The sequence below is a fragment of the Mustela putorius genome, unplaced genomic scaffold, assembly GCF_011764305.1.
Source record: "Mustela putorius furo isolate JIRA1106 unplaced genomic scaffold, ASM1176430v1.1 tig00003834_pilon_pilon_pilon, whole genome shotgun sequence".
NCBI classification, from domain to species: domain Eukaryota; kingdom Metazoa; phylum Chordata; class Mammalia; order Carnivora; family Mustelidae; genus Mustela; species Mustela putorius.
Window position 1 is genome coordinate 33,584,148 of NW_025421987.1, and position 20,967 is coordinate 33,605,114.

Genomic DNA, 20,967 nt, shown 5'->3' on the forward strand with positions numbered 1-20,967 from the left:
TTGTGAACAAAGAGGGCTAGCAGAAAAGAGATGAAAGGTGCTGAGGGGTAGGAACAGCTGAGGAGATCCACTACTGAAAGAGTCAACAGGAGAAGGTATTTGTCAGGGTAAATGGTCGGTTTTGGAAAGCAGAGGCTCATGTTCTCTGAGCACAGAAGAAAGAAAGGTAGAAAATAGTTGCACAGGCTTGCTGCATTTGGTCTGTGGTCTGTGTTTTACTTTGCTTTATCTCAGTGTATGAAACTGGTAATGTGTTAGGGTAAAGTTGAAGAAAGGGTGCCAGGTGTCTCCAGATCTACTCGTCAAGAATAAAAAGATCAAGGTTGTAGATCTTGTGGTTCCAGGGGTACTGAAAAAGCTGTCTTGAACCCTATTTATTAAAAAAGAATGATGACATTTTCAGAGGCCTTGACGCCCTAGTTTTCCTACATTCTAACTTTCAGGAACCACTTCTAATTAAAACCAAAGAGATAGGTAAAGGTGAATATATTCCAGTGCCTGTAAAAATTAAATCTTAAGGAAAATGTTGGTTCATTTTAAGAAAAGTTGAAATTCTGATAAGATCATAGAGATGAGACGCCATCCCTCCGGTCACGTTTGCATTCCTTCCCGCTACCAGCTAGAAGGGATGTTTGATGGACGTGACTTCTTTATGGTTTCCCCTGTGTCCTCACTGACGGCTGATGCGCAGTGTTCCCTCCGTCCTGCTGGAAGCCCTTGAAGCCCAGAGTCTCCTGCATGCCTCTCAACCTCGCCCTTCCTACACAGTTGTCACATGACCGAATCCCAAATACTTATAATATATGTGAGGGGCTCTTTTCTTTGAAAGTGGTGTATTTCTTTCTTTAGCTTTTTACACACAGTTGTGAGTCATTTTTATGAAACGTCTGTCCTAAAACTTTTCATCTCATTTTTAAATGCATCAACTTATTTTTGGAAGAGCTACAACGTAGGAATTCTCCTAATGAGTGCCTTTAACGTGTCTAGGGGAGACTTGAATAAGTGGCCTGTGGAACAAAGGTCACCCCACCCATCTGGAGTCTTCAGAAATGGCATAATTTCTGAAGAAATAGTGAAGAGACACACTGAAGCCACCTTTTCACCTGGCCGTGTTTCTGTAAACCAAGTAGAAAACTACTTAATATGCTCAGTTATCAGTGTTGAGAGATGCTTAGACCACTGTTCTGTGACCAGTTATCTTTTATAATAAAGAAAATTGAATTTTCTTAGCATCAGTGCTATTCCTTATTCTCTGCAGCCATCAGCCAGTGTATGTTTATGGCAAAAACATTCTGGTTTTATTTAATTATGGGAGAAGGGCACATCTTGGAAAGCACTGCGAAGTGCCATCCCAGGGTTATATCTACAATGTTTTGGCAGTACAAAATGACTGTAAACATACCTTGGCTGTAAAACATTTATTTTGTACTAAAAGGCAGAGATTTTGAAATTGAAACTTCCTGATAAGTGTCAGTGGGTCTGTTTTCACACTGCCTTGTGTTTTTAATCTTTCTGGATCCTTTATAATAGACAATGAAAGATGAAAGATAATTAAGAGTGAAATGATAGCTACGGTACATTTTGGGAACAACTCACCCATTTCTTTGTACCAGTTAAAGGGCATCTCCTTCTGTGGTATCATTCTTACCTAGTACACATGATGAATTATTTTTTCTCTGGTCATTTCACTAAGTCTTTTATAGCAGAACACATTAAAGAAACAAATCGATACCTTACATTTGTAGAAAGGAATACATTTTAGAATGTCTTTGATTCCAGAGATAAAAGCTTGCTCAGCATAGATTTATGATGTCTCTGTAGTCCCCAGTAGCAAACCCTGAGCCTATGTCATGATCTTCCCTGAACTGAAAATGGCAATCTCCCTGAACCCAGGCACATAAAAAATAATCCCTCCAATGCACATTTTATGTCACCCCTTCGATAATCCTCCTGAAAGTTTTTCTTTGTAATAGGTTTGAAGAGGATAATTTTTTATACATCGGTCCAGTATGTGTGTCCTGTTAGAGTCTCAGTTCTAGCATACTAGTTCTCGTTTTTCTTTTGGGGGTGAGTTGCCATTTCTTCCAGCTCATCACTGTCAGGCCATTCTGACTACACAGAACAGTGAGAAACTTCAGGAAGGTTTCAGTTACCAGAAGTAAAACTAAAATATTGGTGATTAGTTTTCACTGTTGCTCTTGGGAAGCTTAAGTAAGGACAGTGTAAGTGTGGGTCCTAATTAGCATTTTTTTTCAGACTTGTCACTCTTTCTGGTGTGAATCAGAACGCATTTTAGACTTCTCATGTACCTCCGAACTAGTGAACCATTCAGTTCAATTCAGTTATCTGTGGAATCCCTTCTCTTTGAAAGGTACTAGGATAGGTCCTTGGAGGACAATACAGAGGTGAACAGGATCGATTTTGTGCCCCCTGAGTTATAGTTATAAAAAAAATACATAGTACCTGAGGGAATAGACAATAGATATCAAATATTTATGCCAGACATTTGATTTAAAACATTAACATTCTGACTTCTTTGAATACAGCCATGGGGATTCCATCCAGAAGGTGTCCTGAAGCCATGTTACAGCGTCACTTTTAAAGAAGGTTATTGTTCAATTTAAAATAATAATAGAAGAATAAATTGTCATTTTCTAAGGCATATTCTATTTCAAGGCTTGATTAACAACCCATCCTCTATTAAGGGCAACTTGACTAATTAATAACAGACATTAATTCTGTGCTTCCCACAATGCAGTTTTATTCACTTGAGTTCACACTGATTTATGTCCCTCTGTGTCCACTGGGTGCTAATCTGTATGCGTGTCCATGCATGTGAACAGAAAGTAGTTCGTATGCACTTTCATAAGTCTCACTGAAGTTAATTGATAAATGCACTAAAAGTAAATGTTTGTACCCAGTAGTAGAACTGAGCTTCACTCTGTTTAATGAGGGTAAGCTTCGTGAAAGATAACTGATTTAAGATCTTGCATCTAATTTTGTTGTATATATTTTTTCCCAATTACAGAATCATTCAACCCTAGAATGAGGAAATTGTAGCACAGTACTTAGTGTACCAAGGCCATGATGTGCTACTAATGATATCCTTAGGACTGGTCCTGTTACTGCCCATAGCTCATACTCATTCTGCATGGCATAAGCTGCAGAGGGATGGTTGTCAGAATACATTTTTTCTTGCTCCCCACCAGGCACTATTTTAGGTGCTGTACATGTGCAGCTCACTGAACCTCACAGTGTTCCTAAGAGAAATACTATTACCGTCCACGTTTTGTAAATGGGGAAACTGAGGCACGGAAAGATTTTTTTTTTTTTTTTAGAAAATGAGCAAATCAGGCAGAGTCCGCGTGCAGCTCCAGGCAGTCTGACTCCAGAATCCGTGGCTTTTGAAAAGGCTTCTCAAGATAGAATTTGTTCCTAACTAAGAGTGATGGCATCTTCTAAGAGTTACTACATCCATGGCTATTCCCAAGTTGGTTGTTTTATGTGGAAGCACAGGCTGTTAATTCCTAGAGACTTTTGAAAATTATTTCTGATAATAAAATATTTGAACTCCTAGAAGAGAATATTAAAAACTGGGAATTAAAGTCTCCCCCAAAAGGTCCTTCTCAAATATGCTATTCCAGAGTCTCTTCTGGTGGTTCATATCCCTGGTGGCTGCAGACTGCCTTTCCTGGGTGCCTGTGTCCCCTTGATTTCCAGCTGGGTTCAACCGGTGGGAGACTCTGGTGGGAAAATCAGGGCTGGGGGGAAAGAGGCCAGGATGTGCAGAGAAGGGGGTGTGAGGAGGACTGGGAGTAGAGCAAAGGTCTTATCTCTTCCACATGCTCAGCTTCCTCCACTTAGGCCCACTGTGGTTCCTTCTTCCTTTGGGGACCTCCCTCCCCCGTTTTTTCTTACTGTTGCTATTTCCTGGGTTGCCTCACCAACCTCCTGTTTGTGCATCTCAGTTCTAGGTGACCTGTGTAACCAACCTATTCCCCGCATTAAATTCCTTCTGCTAGATACGCTTTCAGCTGTTTGTTTTCCTAATTAGACCCTGCCTGGTAAACAAGCCATTTTTATTTTCCATTTGGTATGGTTATAAAACCGGCTGAGAATGCTGTTGGCATACTATATCGATTTCAGCAAGACTTTTGACACATAATCTTACAATGTCCTTGTGAACAAAAGGGGGGGAAATTTAAGACTGGATTATAAAACATTCTTTGATCGCTGAAGTTCATTAATGTTCAAATAAACCTGATGAAAGGGCTCTCAGAGTCTGCCAGAAATCTCTGTCCTTGGCCATTTCCTGTTCAACATGACCAAAGATTTGGGTGAAGACATAAAAAGCAGCTTTATCAAATGTGTCCATAACACAGAGATGGAAAGTAATGTAATTCAGCGTTCAAAATGATAAACTAAGGAAAAATGGAAAATCTCACTTCTGTGTGGAAAAAATAGAGGAGAAACCAAGATTCCCAGCACATTATGTGGGTAAAGAAATCCAAGCTTTTCATTGACTACAACCCTAGTACAAGCCAGAAGTATGACCTTTTTTTTTTTTAAGGTTTATTTATTTTAATAAGAACGTGCTCGTGCTCCAGCACATGTATGTGTATGCGGGGTTGGGAGGCACAGGGAGGGAAAGAAGCAGACTCGCCGCTGAGCATAGAGCCCAGCTTGGGCCTCAATCTCAGAACCCTGACGTCATGACCTGAGCCAAAACAAGAGTTGAACGCTGAACCGACTGTGCCACCTAGAAGCCCTGACCTTATTTATTTATTTATTTTCTTTTTTTAAATGGAAGGGGAGAGATTTCATCTTTGGTCCCAATTAGAAGATAAGCATGTCCCTATCCATAGACAAGTTGGCAGTTCCACTTCTCATCTGAAGGCTTACAGAAGACTAGCGGCTTACTCTGAGAAAGATCCATGTTCCCCAGCCCTTAGGAAGTTTTTTATGTTAAGTTTTGTGTCTACACTTTTGGCATCACAACAACTCAATGGAGTATATACCGTTGCCCATTTCTCAGCCTTTGTTGCCTCATATGGATTCAAGTCAAAGTGGGGCCTTGGGCAAGCACTGTGGTACTTGGTCCTGAACCCAGCTCATATAAAGTCCAGTTCTCACTTCAGGACCCCACGACTGCGTGTAGTCTGGAAGCCTTTATGTGTGATGAACAGTTAAGGGAACTGGGACATTATGCCAGGAGAAAAGACTTATTATGGGAACATAACACCTGTCCTCCAGGTTTTGGAAGTCTGTCACATGAGAGAAAGAGTGGATTACTTTATGTGACTTTGGGGAACAACGAGTACTGACAGAATGATAGTTTTTTCCTCAAAGTTTTAAAGATTTCAAAGAGTACTACCCTCTAACATGGTCACTGTCTTTGTGCAAAAAGTTGGAAAATTAAGTCTTGGAAATATTGTAGTAAAATGAATTTCTACATGGGGAAGGATGTTAAATTAGGTAACCTAGACTGACACCCAACGCTGAGAGTCTGATTTGTGTTTGTTTCGGTTTTTGGTTGGTGAGATCTATGACTTGTAGTTTTTTACTCAGTTTTTTGTTTTATTTTAATAGTTTTACTTCAAGCAATATAATTGTTTTTCTTACAATTTAGGATTAACATACTCTATGGGGGGGTGTACTTTTAAGAGCCCGAAACAAGGAAGGTAAGGCATGACTAGTGCCTGGTGTAATTACTTCCACAAGAAATATTATGCTATTTCCTGGAATATGTCCCCAGAGTGAATGTCTGCATTTGTTCCATTTCATTCCTAGCTGTGGAATCCTATCATGGGTGATGAGGAGAATCATTTTGAAATATATTGAAGCAGAGAAAGGAGTTTGCGAAGTATTATTAGGTTTGCTAAGATGAACCTATGCAAATACAAATTGTTGGCATACCACTATAAAAACCAGTGCCCATGTGGGACACAGCTCTTGGAATGACTTATTAAAGGTCACCAGAGTGATAGTGGCTGCAAAACCATAAAATCCACATTGAGAACGCCTTTCAGGTCTTCTTTCCAGAGCTAGCATAGTCTCTGTCTACATGTGGGACAGTTATTCATGAAGGGCTAGAAATAATCGAGAAAGGGAAATAAAAATTATTTCAAAATTGATGCAAAATAGCAAATTTCTCTGGTGAGAATAAAACATGCAGGGAAAATTAAATGTACCAGTGTTTCATAATGAAAATAATATTTTTGCTTTGATCTTATGTCTGGTAAGGTTTACTAAAGGGGAGTTCCCGTATTCATAGTTATTTGCTAAGGTCTAAAAGTTTAATGTGATTTCCCAAAAAAGGTAACTCTGTCATGAATCCACAGTATTTTGGATCTTCCCTGTGGGTTCCTTCCCTGTAGGAAGGGGGCTGGGTGCTCTTCTTAATGTTCTTTTTTTTTTTTTTTTTTTTTAAACTTGCATGATCTGCCTCCTTTTCCCCTTCCCCACTTTCTTTTCAGACTTAACCAGTCATTCTCACCGAAAGATTTGAGATGCATTGAAAGTACTAAGGGGGGAAATGAGGCAAAAAAGGATCTGACATTTAATTGAATGTCTAGCCTGTTTCAAAAATGAGTTTTATAGATTTAACATTTCTGATAATTTGCCATTTGATAAACTGGTGATTTTTTTTTTTCTTAAAAAGTATCAATTTCTAGGGCACCTGGGTGGCTCAGTGGGTTAAGCCACTGCCTTCAGCTTAGGTCATGATCTCAGGGTCCTGGGATCGAGTCCCGCATCGGGCTCTCTGCTCAGCGGAGAGCCTGCTTCCCTCTCTCTCTCTCTGCCTGCCTCTCTGTCTACTTGTGATCTCTGTCTGTCAAATAAACAAATAAAATCTTTAAAAAAAAAAAAGTATCAATTTCTTACTCATGTGCTTTATTTGGGGGCTCAGAAATCCCAATACTCTTTTTCTTCTAAGTTTCTAATACAAAATAGGTAAAATTAGTGATGGCTAAGAATATTTTTGCTGCCCTTGGCCCAGTCATCGTCTCCAGCCTCATGATGAGTCCTCAAAGGCAGAGAGAGGAACTTACTGATATTTGAATTATTATTATTGTTTTTTTTTTGTTGTTACATAAATTAACCCATTGTTAAAGACTAGCAGTGTTTGGCATGATGGACCTTCTGCTGCTGGCCTTTCAGTTCCTTCAGACTAATGATGGCGGATGTTACTTTGACGGCAGAAGTGGTTGTGTAGGTCATGGCACATCAGCTACCAGGTTCATGCATGAACCATGGTGCCACCTCTCATCTTTTCATCTTGATTTTGCTGCAGAAAGAACAAGGGTACTGTGCATGCTGGCTTATTTCAGTTTTGTTTACTATTTTCCCAAGGGAGGCAACAATAACGGGTCCCATATTTACCATCATTCCAAGCTTCTCAGTGTATTTAACCATGTCCCCACAAAGGAAGTCTGAGCCCTGAGGGTGATCTTTGTATCTTTAGGGTCCTGCATGGTGCTGGGCACTCGGGAGCCGTGTAGGGAATGCTTATGAATGAAAACCTGGGTATTGAAAATAAATTTTACAGTAAGCTACAGTTTCCCATTTCACCAAATAGCTTTAGATTAAAGTTTTGAGGTACCTAGGAGTTGGATTAGGAAGATGGCAAGAGTTTTCTTTAAGGTCCTATGTGTAAAATTTGGGGAGTTTAAAAACATAACCAAATTGCTGCCAGATGTGTTTTGGTATTCAGAATTTTTCAGATTTTAGGAAAATGATATAGTATCTGCATTTTACACTATGCAGTTAATTCCCTAGGGGCATAATGCAAATGAGTGAAGATTCTGATAGCAAAGCATATGAAGAGTCCCATTACGTGTGTGAGGAATTAAGACATTAAGCAATTTCACATTAGTTCTGGTCAGAAGTTGCAGGTCAAGCCGGCCAGTCAACGACTCTTCAAACAACAACAACAACAACAACAAACACCACCACTTAGTTCTAAGCACTTTTGCAATCCTCAGGTTTGTATCTGTCAGCATCTGAGGACTGTCATGTCTTTCTCATTAGCCAAAACTTTCTGTAGTCTTTTAATGAGTCATCTCTTCATTTTTTATTTCAAGTGGGTAGGTAAAAAAATGTTGCTGTTTTTCTCATTTCCCCAAGGAAAACGAAAAGGCAAACATCTGAACAGTCTGGGGATTGTTTAGTCAGAATTGCCATCAGTATATTGTCTTCTCCAGCCTCATAGGCTCCTCTGAGACAACTATTCTTACCATCCTTTTTTTTTGTTTTTTTTTTTTTTTAAAAAACAAAGACAACAGAGGAGTAAGGGTGAAATATCTCATTCTCATTCTAGACCACAAACTAAGTAAGTAGCAAAACTAAGACTCAACCTCCAGTCTTCCATCCAAATCTGGAGCCCATCTTCCTTCTCCCAAATCGTGTTTTCACAGAAAAAGCTTTGATGAAACTGGAAAATGAGCATTTGGGTATATGCTTGTCTAGAGTTTAATGAATATGTCATAATGCCTAAAGCCTTTTATTAATTTGAGTCATTTAAATTAGTTTGGCAGAAGTGGACTGATCATTGTAAAGTTTGTTTTGATTATTTTTTAAGAGGGATGGACTTAAAAAGTTCAATCTAATTTCAAATATAGCATAATAAGGCTATTTTTTTTTGCTATTCTCATTTTTGTTTGAACCGTTTAGATGTGTCTGGCATCAGAGGGGGTTAAAATGGAGGACTCAAAACTAATAAAGGCGAAAGAATCAGATGGTGGAAGAATTAAAGAGTTGGAGAAGGGAAAGGAACAAAGAGAAATAAAAATGGAGAAAACAGATGAAGCCAGGGTACAGAAGGAAGCAGAATTTGAAAAATCAGCTAAAGAAAACATGAGAGATTCGAAGGAACTAAGAAATTTTGAGGAGCTGCGGATGGAGGATATAATGGATATAAAAATGGAAGATCCCAAAGAAATTAAAAAGGAAGAACTAGAGGAAGATCAACAATGTAGTCACTTCCCTGATTTTTCTTATTCTGCCAGTAGCAAGATCATAATAAGCGACGTTCCCAGTAGAAAGGATCACATGTGCCATCCACATGGAATTATGATCATTGAAGATCCCACAGCATTAAACAAACCAGAGAAGCTAAAAAAGAAAAAGAAGAAAAGCAAAATGGATCGCCATGGAAATGATAAATCCACACCCAAGAAGACCTGCAAAAAGAGGCAGTCTTCAGAGTCTGACATCGAGAGTGTCATCTACACCATTGAAGCTGTTGCAAAGGGAGACTGGGGCATTGAGAAACTTGGAGCAACTCCTCGCAAGAAGGTCCGCACATCCTCAAGTGGCAAGGGAAGCATTTTGGATGCCAAGCCACCAAAGAAAAAAGTGAAATCAAGAGAGAAGAAAATGTCAAAGGAGAAATCCTCAGACACCACCAAAGAGTCAAGACCTCCAGATTTTATTAGTATTTCTGCCAGCAAGAACATTTCTGGTGAGGTGCCAGAGGGTATAAAAGCAGAACCATTGACCCCCACAGAGGAGGTGTTACCACCCAGCCTGTCGGGACAGGCCAAGCCTGAGGACAGTGACTGTCACAGAAAAATAGAGACTTGTGGCTCCCGGAAATCTGAGCGGTCTTGCAAAGGTGCTCTTTATAAAACCCTGGTGTCTGAAGGCATGCTCACCTCTCTGCGAGCTAATGTTGACAGAGGTAAGTGACTTCTGCAAAAATGAAAAGACTGAAAACCTAGCCAATTTCTGCTTCAGACTCATTGAGAAGCACCACCATGAAGAGCAGTATGGTAGCAAAACAATATTTTACGTTTGTACAGTTTTTTGCGGCTTGTAGTTCACATACATCTGTCATTTTACCTACACCATTGTGGAGATTTTATACTCTTTTTGTGGGTAGTTCTTAGGATATGTATTCAAAGTAATTCAAGCCTTTTTTTTTTTTAACTGGTATGGGTTGGCTTTTTGTTTTGAAGGATCAGCAGTGCATGTTTGGAGCTCTTAGTCTGGTTTTTAAAACCAATGGAAAGAATTTCCTGAATCAAGCAAGTGTATTTGTCAGAATGTTGACCTATAGGCTCCCAAAGCAAGTAACTTATCTAACCCTCTCCATTAGGCACTCAAAACTTAAATTGAAGTGAAGGGCTCTTTAAAACACTAAACCATTTCATGTGTACACCTTTATTTCACAGAGTGTTTTTTAAATAAATTCATCTGTTTTAAAATACAGCATCTGGCTAGGGAATTACCTCTTGCCAAGCTCAATTCTAGCTCAGAGATCTGTGAGTAATGGGTCTAACAAGGCCTGAATGAAGATCCCTGGGAGTACAGAGTTCTCCAGGGATAGCATTCCCATAAAGTCTTGGGGAAATTAGAATTAATAATGCCTACCAGCAAAGGGCTTCTGCACCTTAGTCTGATTCTCTAATGGAAAAACTGGTAGCAGTCTCTCTGGAGTCACACAGTACACACACTGTCTGTTGAGTTATGACAGCCCAGCTGATCTCAGAGACTGGACACTTTTTTGTTATATTCCATCATGAACCACTTAGAGGACTCTGAAATTGAAACAGTTACCAATAGCATCTGCAAATGATACCTGAGGGGCCAGCGAGGCAACCTCATCCCAACATACAAACTGAATTCTTTCCCTTAAATTTCCTTAGGGAAACGTAGCTCAGGAAAAGGAAACTCTTCTGACCATGAAGGGTGTTGGAATGAAGAAAGCTGGACGTTTAACCAGAGTGGGACCAGTGGGAGCAAGAAGTTCAAGAAGACAAAGCCAAAGGAAGATTCTCTCCTTGGGTAAGTGCCTCTGAGCACAGTCAGCACACTACTTGGACCCCAGGTGTAAACATAAATCACTAACTGCATATCCTTGCATATTCATCCAGCACCTCTAGTCTTCGAGCACAGTAAGAGAACAGAAATCTAGCGTATCACATGTTCCTGCTGGTAACGTGGTTCTGTGACTGACACTCATTCTCATTTTAGGTCTAGTATGAAGTGTGTCGATTTTGGATGTAAGCCTGAGTTTGAATTGAGGCCCACCGTGTATTAATGGTGTGATATTGTAAATCCTTTAATTTTGCCAGGACACACTTTTTCCATCTGAGGTTTACAGTGGATATTCTATAAGCATGTTTACATTTTATCCATTTTGCTTACTGGACTTATTTTATTTAATATTTCTAAAGGTTATGTACCCGTGTTTATAAAATGACAGCTCAAAAATATAAGGTAAATAAAATTATGTTTCTACCTCTATCTAACCTTTTTTGTTTAAACCATGTTTTATTGCTATAAGATAAAAATGTGAAGTTGACTATTCTGCTACAGAGACTATTCAGTAACTAATTATGTGTTGAAATGCAGACTCAAGCAAATAACATACATCAAGATAAAATCATTAAGAATTATTTCAGTTTTATTGTTATTCCACAGATTCTTAATATAAAACATTTTGTTAGGAGATTCAGTGTTTTATATTGGTGTGGAAAGCATCTGCATATTCAGTAGTACTATTTTAAAAATCCTTCGAGACTTCTCATTAGCCCCATTTGAAAAAGAATACATTGAATAGAAATAAGTACATCTTTATATTTTCCATATTTTTTCATAAGTGTGTTTAAAGTTATGCAAATTCCATGCATTGGGAGTATTGTATTTGGTTTATTCATAAATATTTGCGTTTCTGTTAGTGGAATAATTTTTCCCCCCTCGGAAGTTACAGTGCTTTAGAATCTGGTTAATGCTAAGGCTCTTAACAAAGTAGGAGAGTGGAAATTATTTCTCATGTTGTGAAATTCTCAGGATTATTTATTTTAAGGTGATATTTTTATAATTATGTATTTCCTTTCTAATATTTTAAATGTCCAAAATAGTTCATTAGTTTTGCCTACACTGTGTTTAAACAGTTACTTGAAAATTCTTATATTTATTATTGTCAAATGGTATTTTCAAATGCAGAATTTCCTAAAAATGGGACCACTGAGTTCAGGACTGGTGCTCTTTACCTTCCAGAACTACCAGTGCCCTGTGGGTCTAGTCGCAGAGAGGAGCAGGTCTCACTGCAGATATTATGAAATCTTGGGGGAATAAAGCAAGCTTTAAGACTCTCCAGCAGAAGGGTTTCTGATGCCTCTATTAGACATAGCTGACTCTTTGAGAGAGGTGTTTCTGCCAGTCTTCTTTGGGAACAAGAAATTGAAACTTTTGAAAATCTGTCTTTGAAAAGAGATTGGTTTGGGGGTTGTTTTTATTTTATTAATTTCTAAGGAAGGCGCATGTATGTAACTGAGACTGGTTTTTCTGCAGGCTTTCATCAACAGTAAATCTCTGGTCTTTGCTGTTTCCTCCCCTTTATATATAAGGCCTGTCAGAATTAGACTGCGTCTGCTTTGTTTAGAACACACCAACATAGTGGATGAACAGTGAAAAATCTAGTTCTTATCAGTCTTCTCTGAGATTCCTAAATGAGAGTGTTAACCCCTTTTATCACAGAAAAGGTGCTGTTTGTAGCCAAGAAAAATTCACTGAGTATTGGCAGTTCTAACTTCTAGACCTCCCCAAGTAAAACATAGGTGAGTATTCTAGGTGAAAAAAGAAAAGGAAAGAAAGCCCCAAGGGATCTTATGAGTCCTAGCTTGCATTTTTCTAATATTCTTCTGGTTTTTCAGATTATCTGAGAAATTCACAAAATTATAGATCCCTTTCTGATAGTATCTGGTTACTGTCCAATTTTCCATTACTGTCTGATTCTCCATTAGCATAAATGTCTTTGAACTGGACGAAAAGAATTTTGTTTGAAGACCGAGTGTCACTCCCACCTACCATCTTCCCTGCTTTGATAGAACTGAGTAATGGCCTTGTCCATTGACCGTTCTGATGGTCTTTGGACTATCTTGTCTCTGCAGCCCAACTCTTGTATAGTCCTCCAGACAGAACAGTTTTAGGCCTCACAACTCAAATACAACCCCTGTGTAGCAGCCTAACACATGAGCCGTTAGCTTCTTATAAGTTAACTCAAGGCTGCTCTCTTCCCAGAATGCCTTCCATTTTGCATCCAGGACACACAGCCGTTCTGCTGTAGCTTCTCCCATCTGTTTAGGTTTCATCTTAGTTAATAAGTCTCAGCAAGGATCCAGCAGGCATGCTGCCATGGTTGGGTGCGGGCCTTAGAGAGTCAGAAGCAGCCCAAGGATTTCCCAACTTTGCTGGTACCATTTCTGAAGTCATCCTGGTTTGCATTTAAGTGCAGCTGCCTCTCTGCCAATGTGTTCATTGAAAACTGGCTTTCCTTGTTGAGTGCTTCATCATCATTCTGGTCCACTCTCAGGAATGTTTCTGATATTCAGAATTTTTGTTTGTTTTCTTTGTGTGTTGGATATGTTTTAATCAAGTACTAGTCAATAATATTTTCTTAAAAAGAGAAGTAGCGATCTATACCCTATTACCAATAAGCTTGCCAATGTAGATCCATATATACGAACCTTTAGAATGAGAAACTTGTCTGGATGGAATATGTATTGTACTGAACTTAATGAAAAATGTCCGTGCCAATGGAGAGAATTTCAAAAATATTCTTATATTTTAAATTACATTTCTGCTTTTCTAAGGCAATAAGATAACCTTTCATGGGAATTGACTGAGAAAGCTGTGCTGATAACTCTTCTCCGGCATTTCTGAACAGATGTTTTTGTCCTTGCACAGAATTTATCAACAGTGCCCTAATTCTCAGGGACCCTGTTTTAAAATGGAATATCTTAAAATCTATCTTACATCATTTTCTGTTTAAATACTTACGTCATGTGCTGATCGATGCAATCCCCCTTCTCTTACTAGCTCAGCAAAGCTGGATGAAGAATTTGAAAAAAAATTCAACAGCCTCCCTCAATATAATCCTGTTACATTTGACCGGAAATGCGTACCTGTCCCAAGGAAAAAGAAGAAGACTGGAAACATGTCCTCAGAACCGACTAAAACCAGCAAAGGTTAGATGTGTGCTATGCCTCCTGCTAAGAGGCTGGCATCTCTCTGCTCTTCTGTGCTTCTGCAGCTCCCTCTAGATACGTAATTGGATCTAGATTGAGGCAGTGATGTAGTAACCAGTTGGAATTGAAGCTTGCTTTCCGGGATTCTTAGTATGGTTCCTGCCTCACTTCTCGCTCCCTTCTTTCCCTCCTAATCTTCTCAGCCTCTGTTCTCTGCCATCTCGGCCTTCACATTTGCCCTGAAAGGTGTAGCTGTTTTGAAAGTGTTACATATGGTCTTCAACTTCCTGCTCTCCAGAATTCTAACTTGGAGATGTGGAGCTTTTCTTGAGCAGAAACTGCCGGCTGAGCCTAGTTCCTCTATTGGCTGTATCTGTAACAGGTTCGATTCTGGGACTGTGAAACGGTTTCATGTGCCTAATCAGAACACTCCATTCTTTACCAACAGTCTGAACCAAATGAAAATGAAGCCAAAAGCAAATAATCCTCCTCCAGCAGTACATTAAAAGTGGTTTTGTTAAGTTTAGAAAAATATTATTTAAGCATATTCATTTTGAAAAATACCAGATTCTTCCCTGTGGAGATAGGGAAGCTTTCAAAATGATCAGCATGACTTGGGTGGGTATCAAGCAATACCAAGGGCAACGCTGTAGCTCAGAGGGGGGTTTTGGAGAGTGTGAGACCACCATTATATGGGGGATTGGAACTGGGCTTCTCAGCATGGTAGCCTGCTCAGGACTTTCAAGCATGATGAAGGGCTGTCCTGCCCAAAATGGTGGCACTGCTCTCATTGAGAAACTTGTCTTCTCATTTTACTTAGGTCTCAAGATTGGTGGGAAAATGTACCTCTAGTTTTCCATACAGGTGTGAAAGACTTCATTCTCTTCATCTCCTATAAGGACAGTGATCTATCCTATAAGGACAGATGATGAACTCAATGTGGCCGAGTTTCTGTTGGCGTGCAGGATTTGATGGAAGACTTTTTTACTTACCCTACAAAAGTGGCTGCCAGTTGTCTGTTTCATGTCAAATCAGACCCTCTTTTGGTATATTTTAGATAGATGGATGGATCGATAGATATAATATGATACATATCTTTGTATAAATCTTACTAAATTCTAACATTCGTGGATAATGATCAGAGATGAATATTAATAAGCAGACACAATTTTATGGATTTAGAGGGACCATATAAGGTCTAGGAAAAATTACGGTTTCTTTGAAGAAACTTAAACCTTTCTCCCTCAAGACCTAAAACTTCCCCTTTGCACACTGCAGTTGACAACTGAGGAGGGTCGCTTTGAGATCTGTATCTCAAGGTAGATCTGTATGGCTAAAGAAGATTCCCCCTTTGTGATTAAGGCAGAGAGGAACGTAAAATTGATTTCAGAATTAGCTTGGTTTTTGCTCTGTGGTCAATTAAAAAGTCTAGTGAATAAAGAACTAAAAAAGAAATGTTGCATCACCAAGTTTGCTCATCTGGGAAAATAACATATGGTTGTATCGAGATCTTCCAAGATAAGTAGGAAAGAAATAAAGGAGCCTTGTTGACAGGTAGGAAGCTGAGCACTGTAATGGATTAGCAAATGGAGTAACAGTCTTTGTGCCCTGGAGACATCTAGGAATAGGCAAAGGAGTCCACGAACCCAAAGATGCCAGGTGCCTTGAGCTCCTGTAATTCTTGGATTTAAAGTTGCTGATAAATACCTGACAAGCCAATAAAATGGAACTTAATTGATTGATGTACAGGATATATTTTCTTCCTCCACTCCTGGTAGTTTGAGACATTAATTTTCGAGCCCTGAAGTTGGTCAAATTATCTATCAGGGAATGTAACAATAGATTTATTTTTGTAAAGCTATAAAACCCTGAGTTAGGATCTATTTTCATGAGACCTTCTCTTGGGTCTTAGTTATCTGTTATATGTTTTTCCTCTCCCAGCTGAGATTAACAGTATTTCTTTCGATGTGAAATAGCTTTTTGGAGCTTTGGATTATACCTCATAGAGTATCATCTTAACTCTTCTGCTAACGCCTCTCAAACCACCAAGGCACTGGGTCCTTCCTGTTTATCAGTAATCACGTAGATAAGAGTGTTTTAAGACCAGATTTTGCTCTGCATTCTGACTCATGGAGAAAAATGCAGTTACAATAAAGCAGAAACTAATATATTCTCTGTTTAGCAAACTAAAGAAATAGTATTTGTAACTAATTGTAATTTGGCAGTAGCAGCACCAGTGTACTATCCTACAGGTTATTAATGAAATTATCATACCAGCTGTGCTGTAATTGTCTGATCTTTAGAGGATAGGGAAAATTGTTTCCTTAGATTCTAGACTCTTTGCACCTTTGCAAAATGAATTGTTCAAAGCAAAAGCTGTGTATATGAGATCATTAGTTTATTAACAAAAAAGCATGTGTCCATAGGAAATTTCATTTCTTCTCCAACAATTTGGTATTTTGTGTATAGTTTCTCTTGTGTTTGTCACTCAACAATTATTTGTTTTTTTTTTTTCCCCTGCCTTGTACTACAAACTTCCTTTTAGCTGCTCCAGGTTATATAAAATGTATAGAGTTTTTCTGAAATGGTGTTGAGAGGAAATGGTTATGTATGCATTTATATAGTTCTAGATCTCAACAACATAGTATCTGCTGAGGTTTACACTTCTGCTTTCCCAGTGGCCTCTTTGTTTTTATCTGTTTCCAGGGAGTCTCCTCCTGTCCATTGTTCCTCCACCATCTTTGCCCTGCCCCTTATGTCTGTGTAAAGGGTCTTGTCAGAAGCTCTACAATAAAAATGGATGAAAATCACTAAATGCCACCTTCCTCTGACTGGGCTCAGGCTACAGTATAGGAGGCAGATTCGACGACCTAGGAAGAGAATTTCCCTTTGCCTTTAAGAACAAATGACCTGGGACGCCTGGGTGGCTCAGTTGTTTAAGCGGCTGCCTTCGGCTCAGGTCATGATCCCAGCGTCCGGGGATCGAGTCCCACATCGGGCTCCTTGCTCTGCAGGGAGCCTGCTTCTCCCTGTGACTCTGCCTTCCACTCTGTCTGCCTGTGCTCGCTCTCACTCGCTCTCGCTCTGACAAATAAATAAATAAAATCTTTAAAAAAAAAAAAAAAAAGAACAAATGACCTACTAAATTGTAATCCATCTAACTTCTGGTGCCGTTCAGCTGAGGCAACCCAAGACTGCCATGTTTTCCGGTTTATCTCTCATAGTTATTTGTGTATGTTCAAATGAAGGCTTTAAAATCTAAGTCTAAATTTCATTGTAACTTAAGAGATAGGTTTTGACACATTATTTTAAGTATATTAATGTATGAAGCACTTGTTACAAAAGTATCAGAAGTCAGAGTGCTCTGTAGAATAGTAATTTGCAGACAAAGTAGGGTCATGGAGAAAAAGTTAATTGAGTTTAATTTAGAGTGTTTAAATTTTGTCCCAGCTTGAACCTTGACTTCACTTCTCCTTCTGTATCTCTTCAGTCTTCTCACATTGTTCCTTAGTCTATTATCAAACATGCTGTTGGTCCTCATTTTTCTTCCAGTCCATGCTTATATTTTAAGACTGGAATTTCCAATGATTATGGATTTGAGATTTTAAAAAAAAATTCACAGTGGTAATAAGCAGGTTTACAAAATTAAAGGTCGAGGACAGAATCCCCTGTTTGGGGTTGAGCCAAACTGAGGACTGAGAGCTGATGTCAGCCCAACCGGCTCTTTGTATCAGGAAGGTATAGCTTCCATTTTAGGAAGAACTCTGTTTTGCCCTTTTAAACTGTTTGAGCATCTTCATCACCACCAAACATTTTCAGGAACATGGTGACAGCACATTTGTGGATGTAAAAGGCAGACCACCAAATATAATCCTGAGCTCCTGAACAAGACATTCTTGTCCAGCCCAGTGAGGTAGTTCCTGCCCCTCACTGAATCCCAACTTGATTGTGACTGAGTTTACTCAGACTTATTTAACTCAGCAGATCCACATGCCCAGCAGCTTGGAGCACTTTGCCATAAATTATGACAAAGGAATGTATTGCTTCATTGGTTATTTATTATTTATGTGTCTATTACAAAAATGACAGCCTAGTTTTAGAATGAAACTTTTGCTCTTTTTATAGCTTAGAAAGATGAAACCATGGAACCTGGGTGTAAGCCACCACCATTCGAGTCACACATAACCTTATTCCCTCGTTCTAAAGAACGAGGTTCACTTAATTCACCTCAACTGCAGACCTTGAAAAATTACCACACCAGGCAAATACTGAAGTGGCTCCTGTGTCACTACAGCTCCTTACCCTAAAATGTCCATTTTTTTAGCAAACTGTGAATAATATCAATGTTTTAGAAAGGTTACTGTTAATGTCTCTGTGGCAGTCCTCTTATCTGCTCAGATTGGGATTTTCAATTTCCTCCCCCGCTGTGAAGTTAGGTGCAAAGAAGATGGATAGCATCACAATACAGGCCATCCAGCCCCAAAATAAAGCCACTCCTAAGCTAGTTACCATGCCAGCAACAAGTGATTTTTGTCATAAAGAAGTAGAAGCTGATTCAAACACTCTTTCAAGAAATTTGGTAGGGAGATGAGGGAAAGAGATAGGATCAGAACGTGGCCTAGTAGTTTAGTGAAACACTATTACATTTTTTTAAAGATAATCTCTACCCACGACATGGGGCTGGAACTCACAATCCCAGGATCAGGAGTGGCGTGCCCTACTGACTGAGCCAGCCAGGCACCCTCCATTGCAATTTTTTGCTTCCTGAACCATTCCTTCTAAAACTCTTTTCTGCTTTTCACTTCATACTTTCTTTTCCCTCCATGTACGTTTCTGTGTTAAATAATTAAGGAAAAAATGGTAGCGAATTTCCTTGCATGTGCTGTTATAAATTTTGACTTTATTTTCCTTTAGACAAAATATCACACATATGTACCACAGTGGTGAGCAGAAGTCAGATCATTCATTTCTTGACTCTGAAATTGCTGCTTCTCAGTGACTGTAATTATATCTTGTCTGTTACTCCTTCAGGTTTGTCACTTTCTTTTTTATCTGAAGTTTTGTTTTATAGCTATAGTTTAGGGGATGACTAGGAGCAAGGAAGTTTAAAAATAAAAGTCTACAGAAGATTCTCTATGTACTAAATCACTCTGGATGTTCTTTTCTCATGTTAAAATTGACAACCTCTATCTTTAGCTTTGTCCTTAAATTGTACTTTTCAGATTTCGCTGAGTGTGGTTGGGTCTGAAAATACGTATCCTTTGCTTCTTTCTAACCCATTTCATCCATCCTTATGGTCCTAAGAGGTCTCAGAATTGTTTTTCTGCATTCTCCCACTTTTCTTTCCTGTGATTGCCTGTGTATCATTCAGGTGCACCTGCCCTGGATTTCCTGGGTTGTATAAAATGCATAGGAGGTAGTGATTGCAAATGGATTATAGAGAATACTAGTAATACGAGTAATACTAGTAATATTAATGTAGCATGTACACATACTGTATATTTTTGTATTTGTTTATTTTCTTTCCCTTGTTGCTCACTCCCCCTCACCCCCAAAAAAGTCAACAATCCATTTTGTATCTCTGTTTCAAACCACCATCAGCTAATCCAGAAGTATTTGCTTTTGGTTATTTAGAAGAGTGGCTTGGTGTGGTCATCAGAAAACACTTGCACAACTCACTGTTACTGGTAATAATAGCGACAGAGGTAATTTCTTGAGCTCTTACTTTGTGCCAACCAGTGGTTTAAGAACTTTGTTTGTTCATGCAGCAAATACTATTCAGAACTAGTCATCTGCTAAACACCATTCCAGCGTGTAGAATATATTTGTGTATGAAAACAAAGAACCCTGCTGCCATGGTGGTTACATTATGGCGGGGGAGCCAACCTACACAGTGCGCAAAGCATATAATGTGTTAGGTGAGAAGTACTGTGGAAAAAAGAATAGGTTTGATGGAACAACTAGGCAAAAAATCAGCAAGTAGAGAGAAGATTTGAACACTCTGTATTAACTAGACCTGACAAACATACATGTATACTTCATTTTATTAGATACAGTGCTGTTTTACAAATTGAAGGTCTGTGCCAGTGCTGTGTCAGGCAAGTCTATGGGCATTCCAACATTTACTCACTTGGTGTCTCTGTGTCATACTTTGGTGATCTGTGATGAGAGATTACAATTCAGGTAATGGTGAACATTTTTTAAAGATTTTATTTTTATTATTTAGAGAGACAGAGGGAGAGTAAGGGGAGGGCCAGAGGGAGAGAGAGAATCTCAAGCAGATTCTATACTGAGTGTGGAACCCGATATAGGGCTTGGTCCTGAAATCATGACCTGAGCCGAAATGAAGAGTTGGGTGTTTAACCAACTGAACCACCCAGGTGTCCCATGGTTAGCCTTTTTAGCAATAAAGTCTCTTTTCATTAAAGTATGTACATTTTTTTGTAGGCCTAATGCTGTTGAACGCTTAGTAGACTATGGTATATTGTAAACATAACTTTTATATGCAGTGGGACACCAGAACATTCATCTGATTCATTTTATTGCGACATTTGCTTTATTGCGATGGTCTGGAACCAAACCTGCAGTATCTCCAAGCTTTGCCTATATATAAAACCTCCATCAATAGTAGAATATGCGTTCTTCTCAAGTGCACATTGGAATAGTCTCTAGAATATACTGTCCACTAGGCCATAAAACAAACCAATATATTTGAAAGGATTGAAGTAATTCACATGGTATTTTCTGATCACAGTGGAATAAAATTAAAAATCAACAACAGGAAAATGTTTGGGAAACTGTCAAATATGTGACGATTAAGCAATACACTCCAAATAGCTAATAAGTCACTTTGGCAGCACATATACTCAATAACCAATAAGTCAAAGAAGAAAAACTAATAAAAAGAAGAAATTAATAAGGAAATCAGAAATTACTTTTGAGATGAATAAAAATGAAAATACAACATGCCAAAATTTATGGGATACAACTA

The 20,967-nt window shown here is 38.8% G+C and overlaps 1 protein-coding gene across 13 annotated transcripts in view; it reads left to right on the forward strand.

Moving 5' to 3' along the window:
• Nucleotides 1-20,967, forward strand: part of BBX (BBX high mobility group box domain containing) — a 274,818-nt gene that overhangs the window by 227,291 nt on the left and 26,560 nt on the right. For all 13 annotated transcript variants that reach the window (XM_045088295.1, XM_045088299.1, XM_004769116.3 and 10 more), the window contains 3 exons: nucleotides 8,674-9,682; nucleotides 10,650-10,788; nucleotides 13,828-13,976. In XM_045088295.1, coding sequence (XP_044944230.1) covers nucleotides 8,674-9,682; nucleotides 10,650-10,788; nucleotides 13,828-13,976 — 1,297 coding nt within the window. The remainder of the gene's footprint in view (nucleotides 1-8,673; nucleotides 9,683-10,649; nucleotides 10,789-13,827; nucleotides 13,977-20,967) is intronic.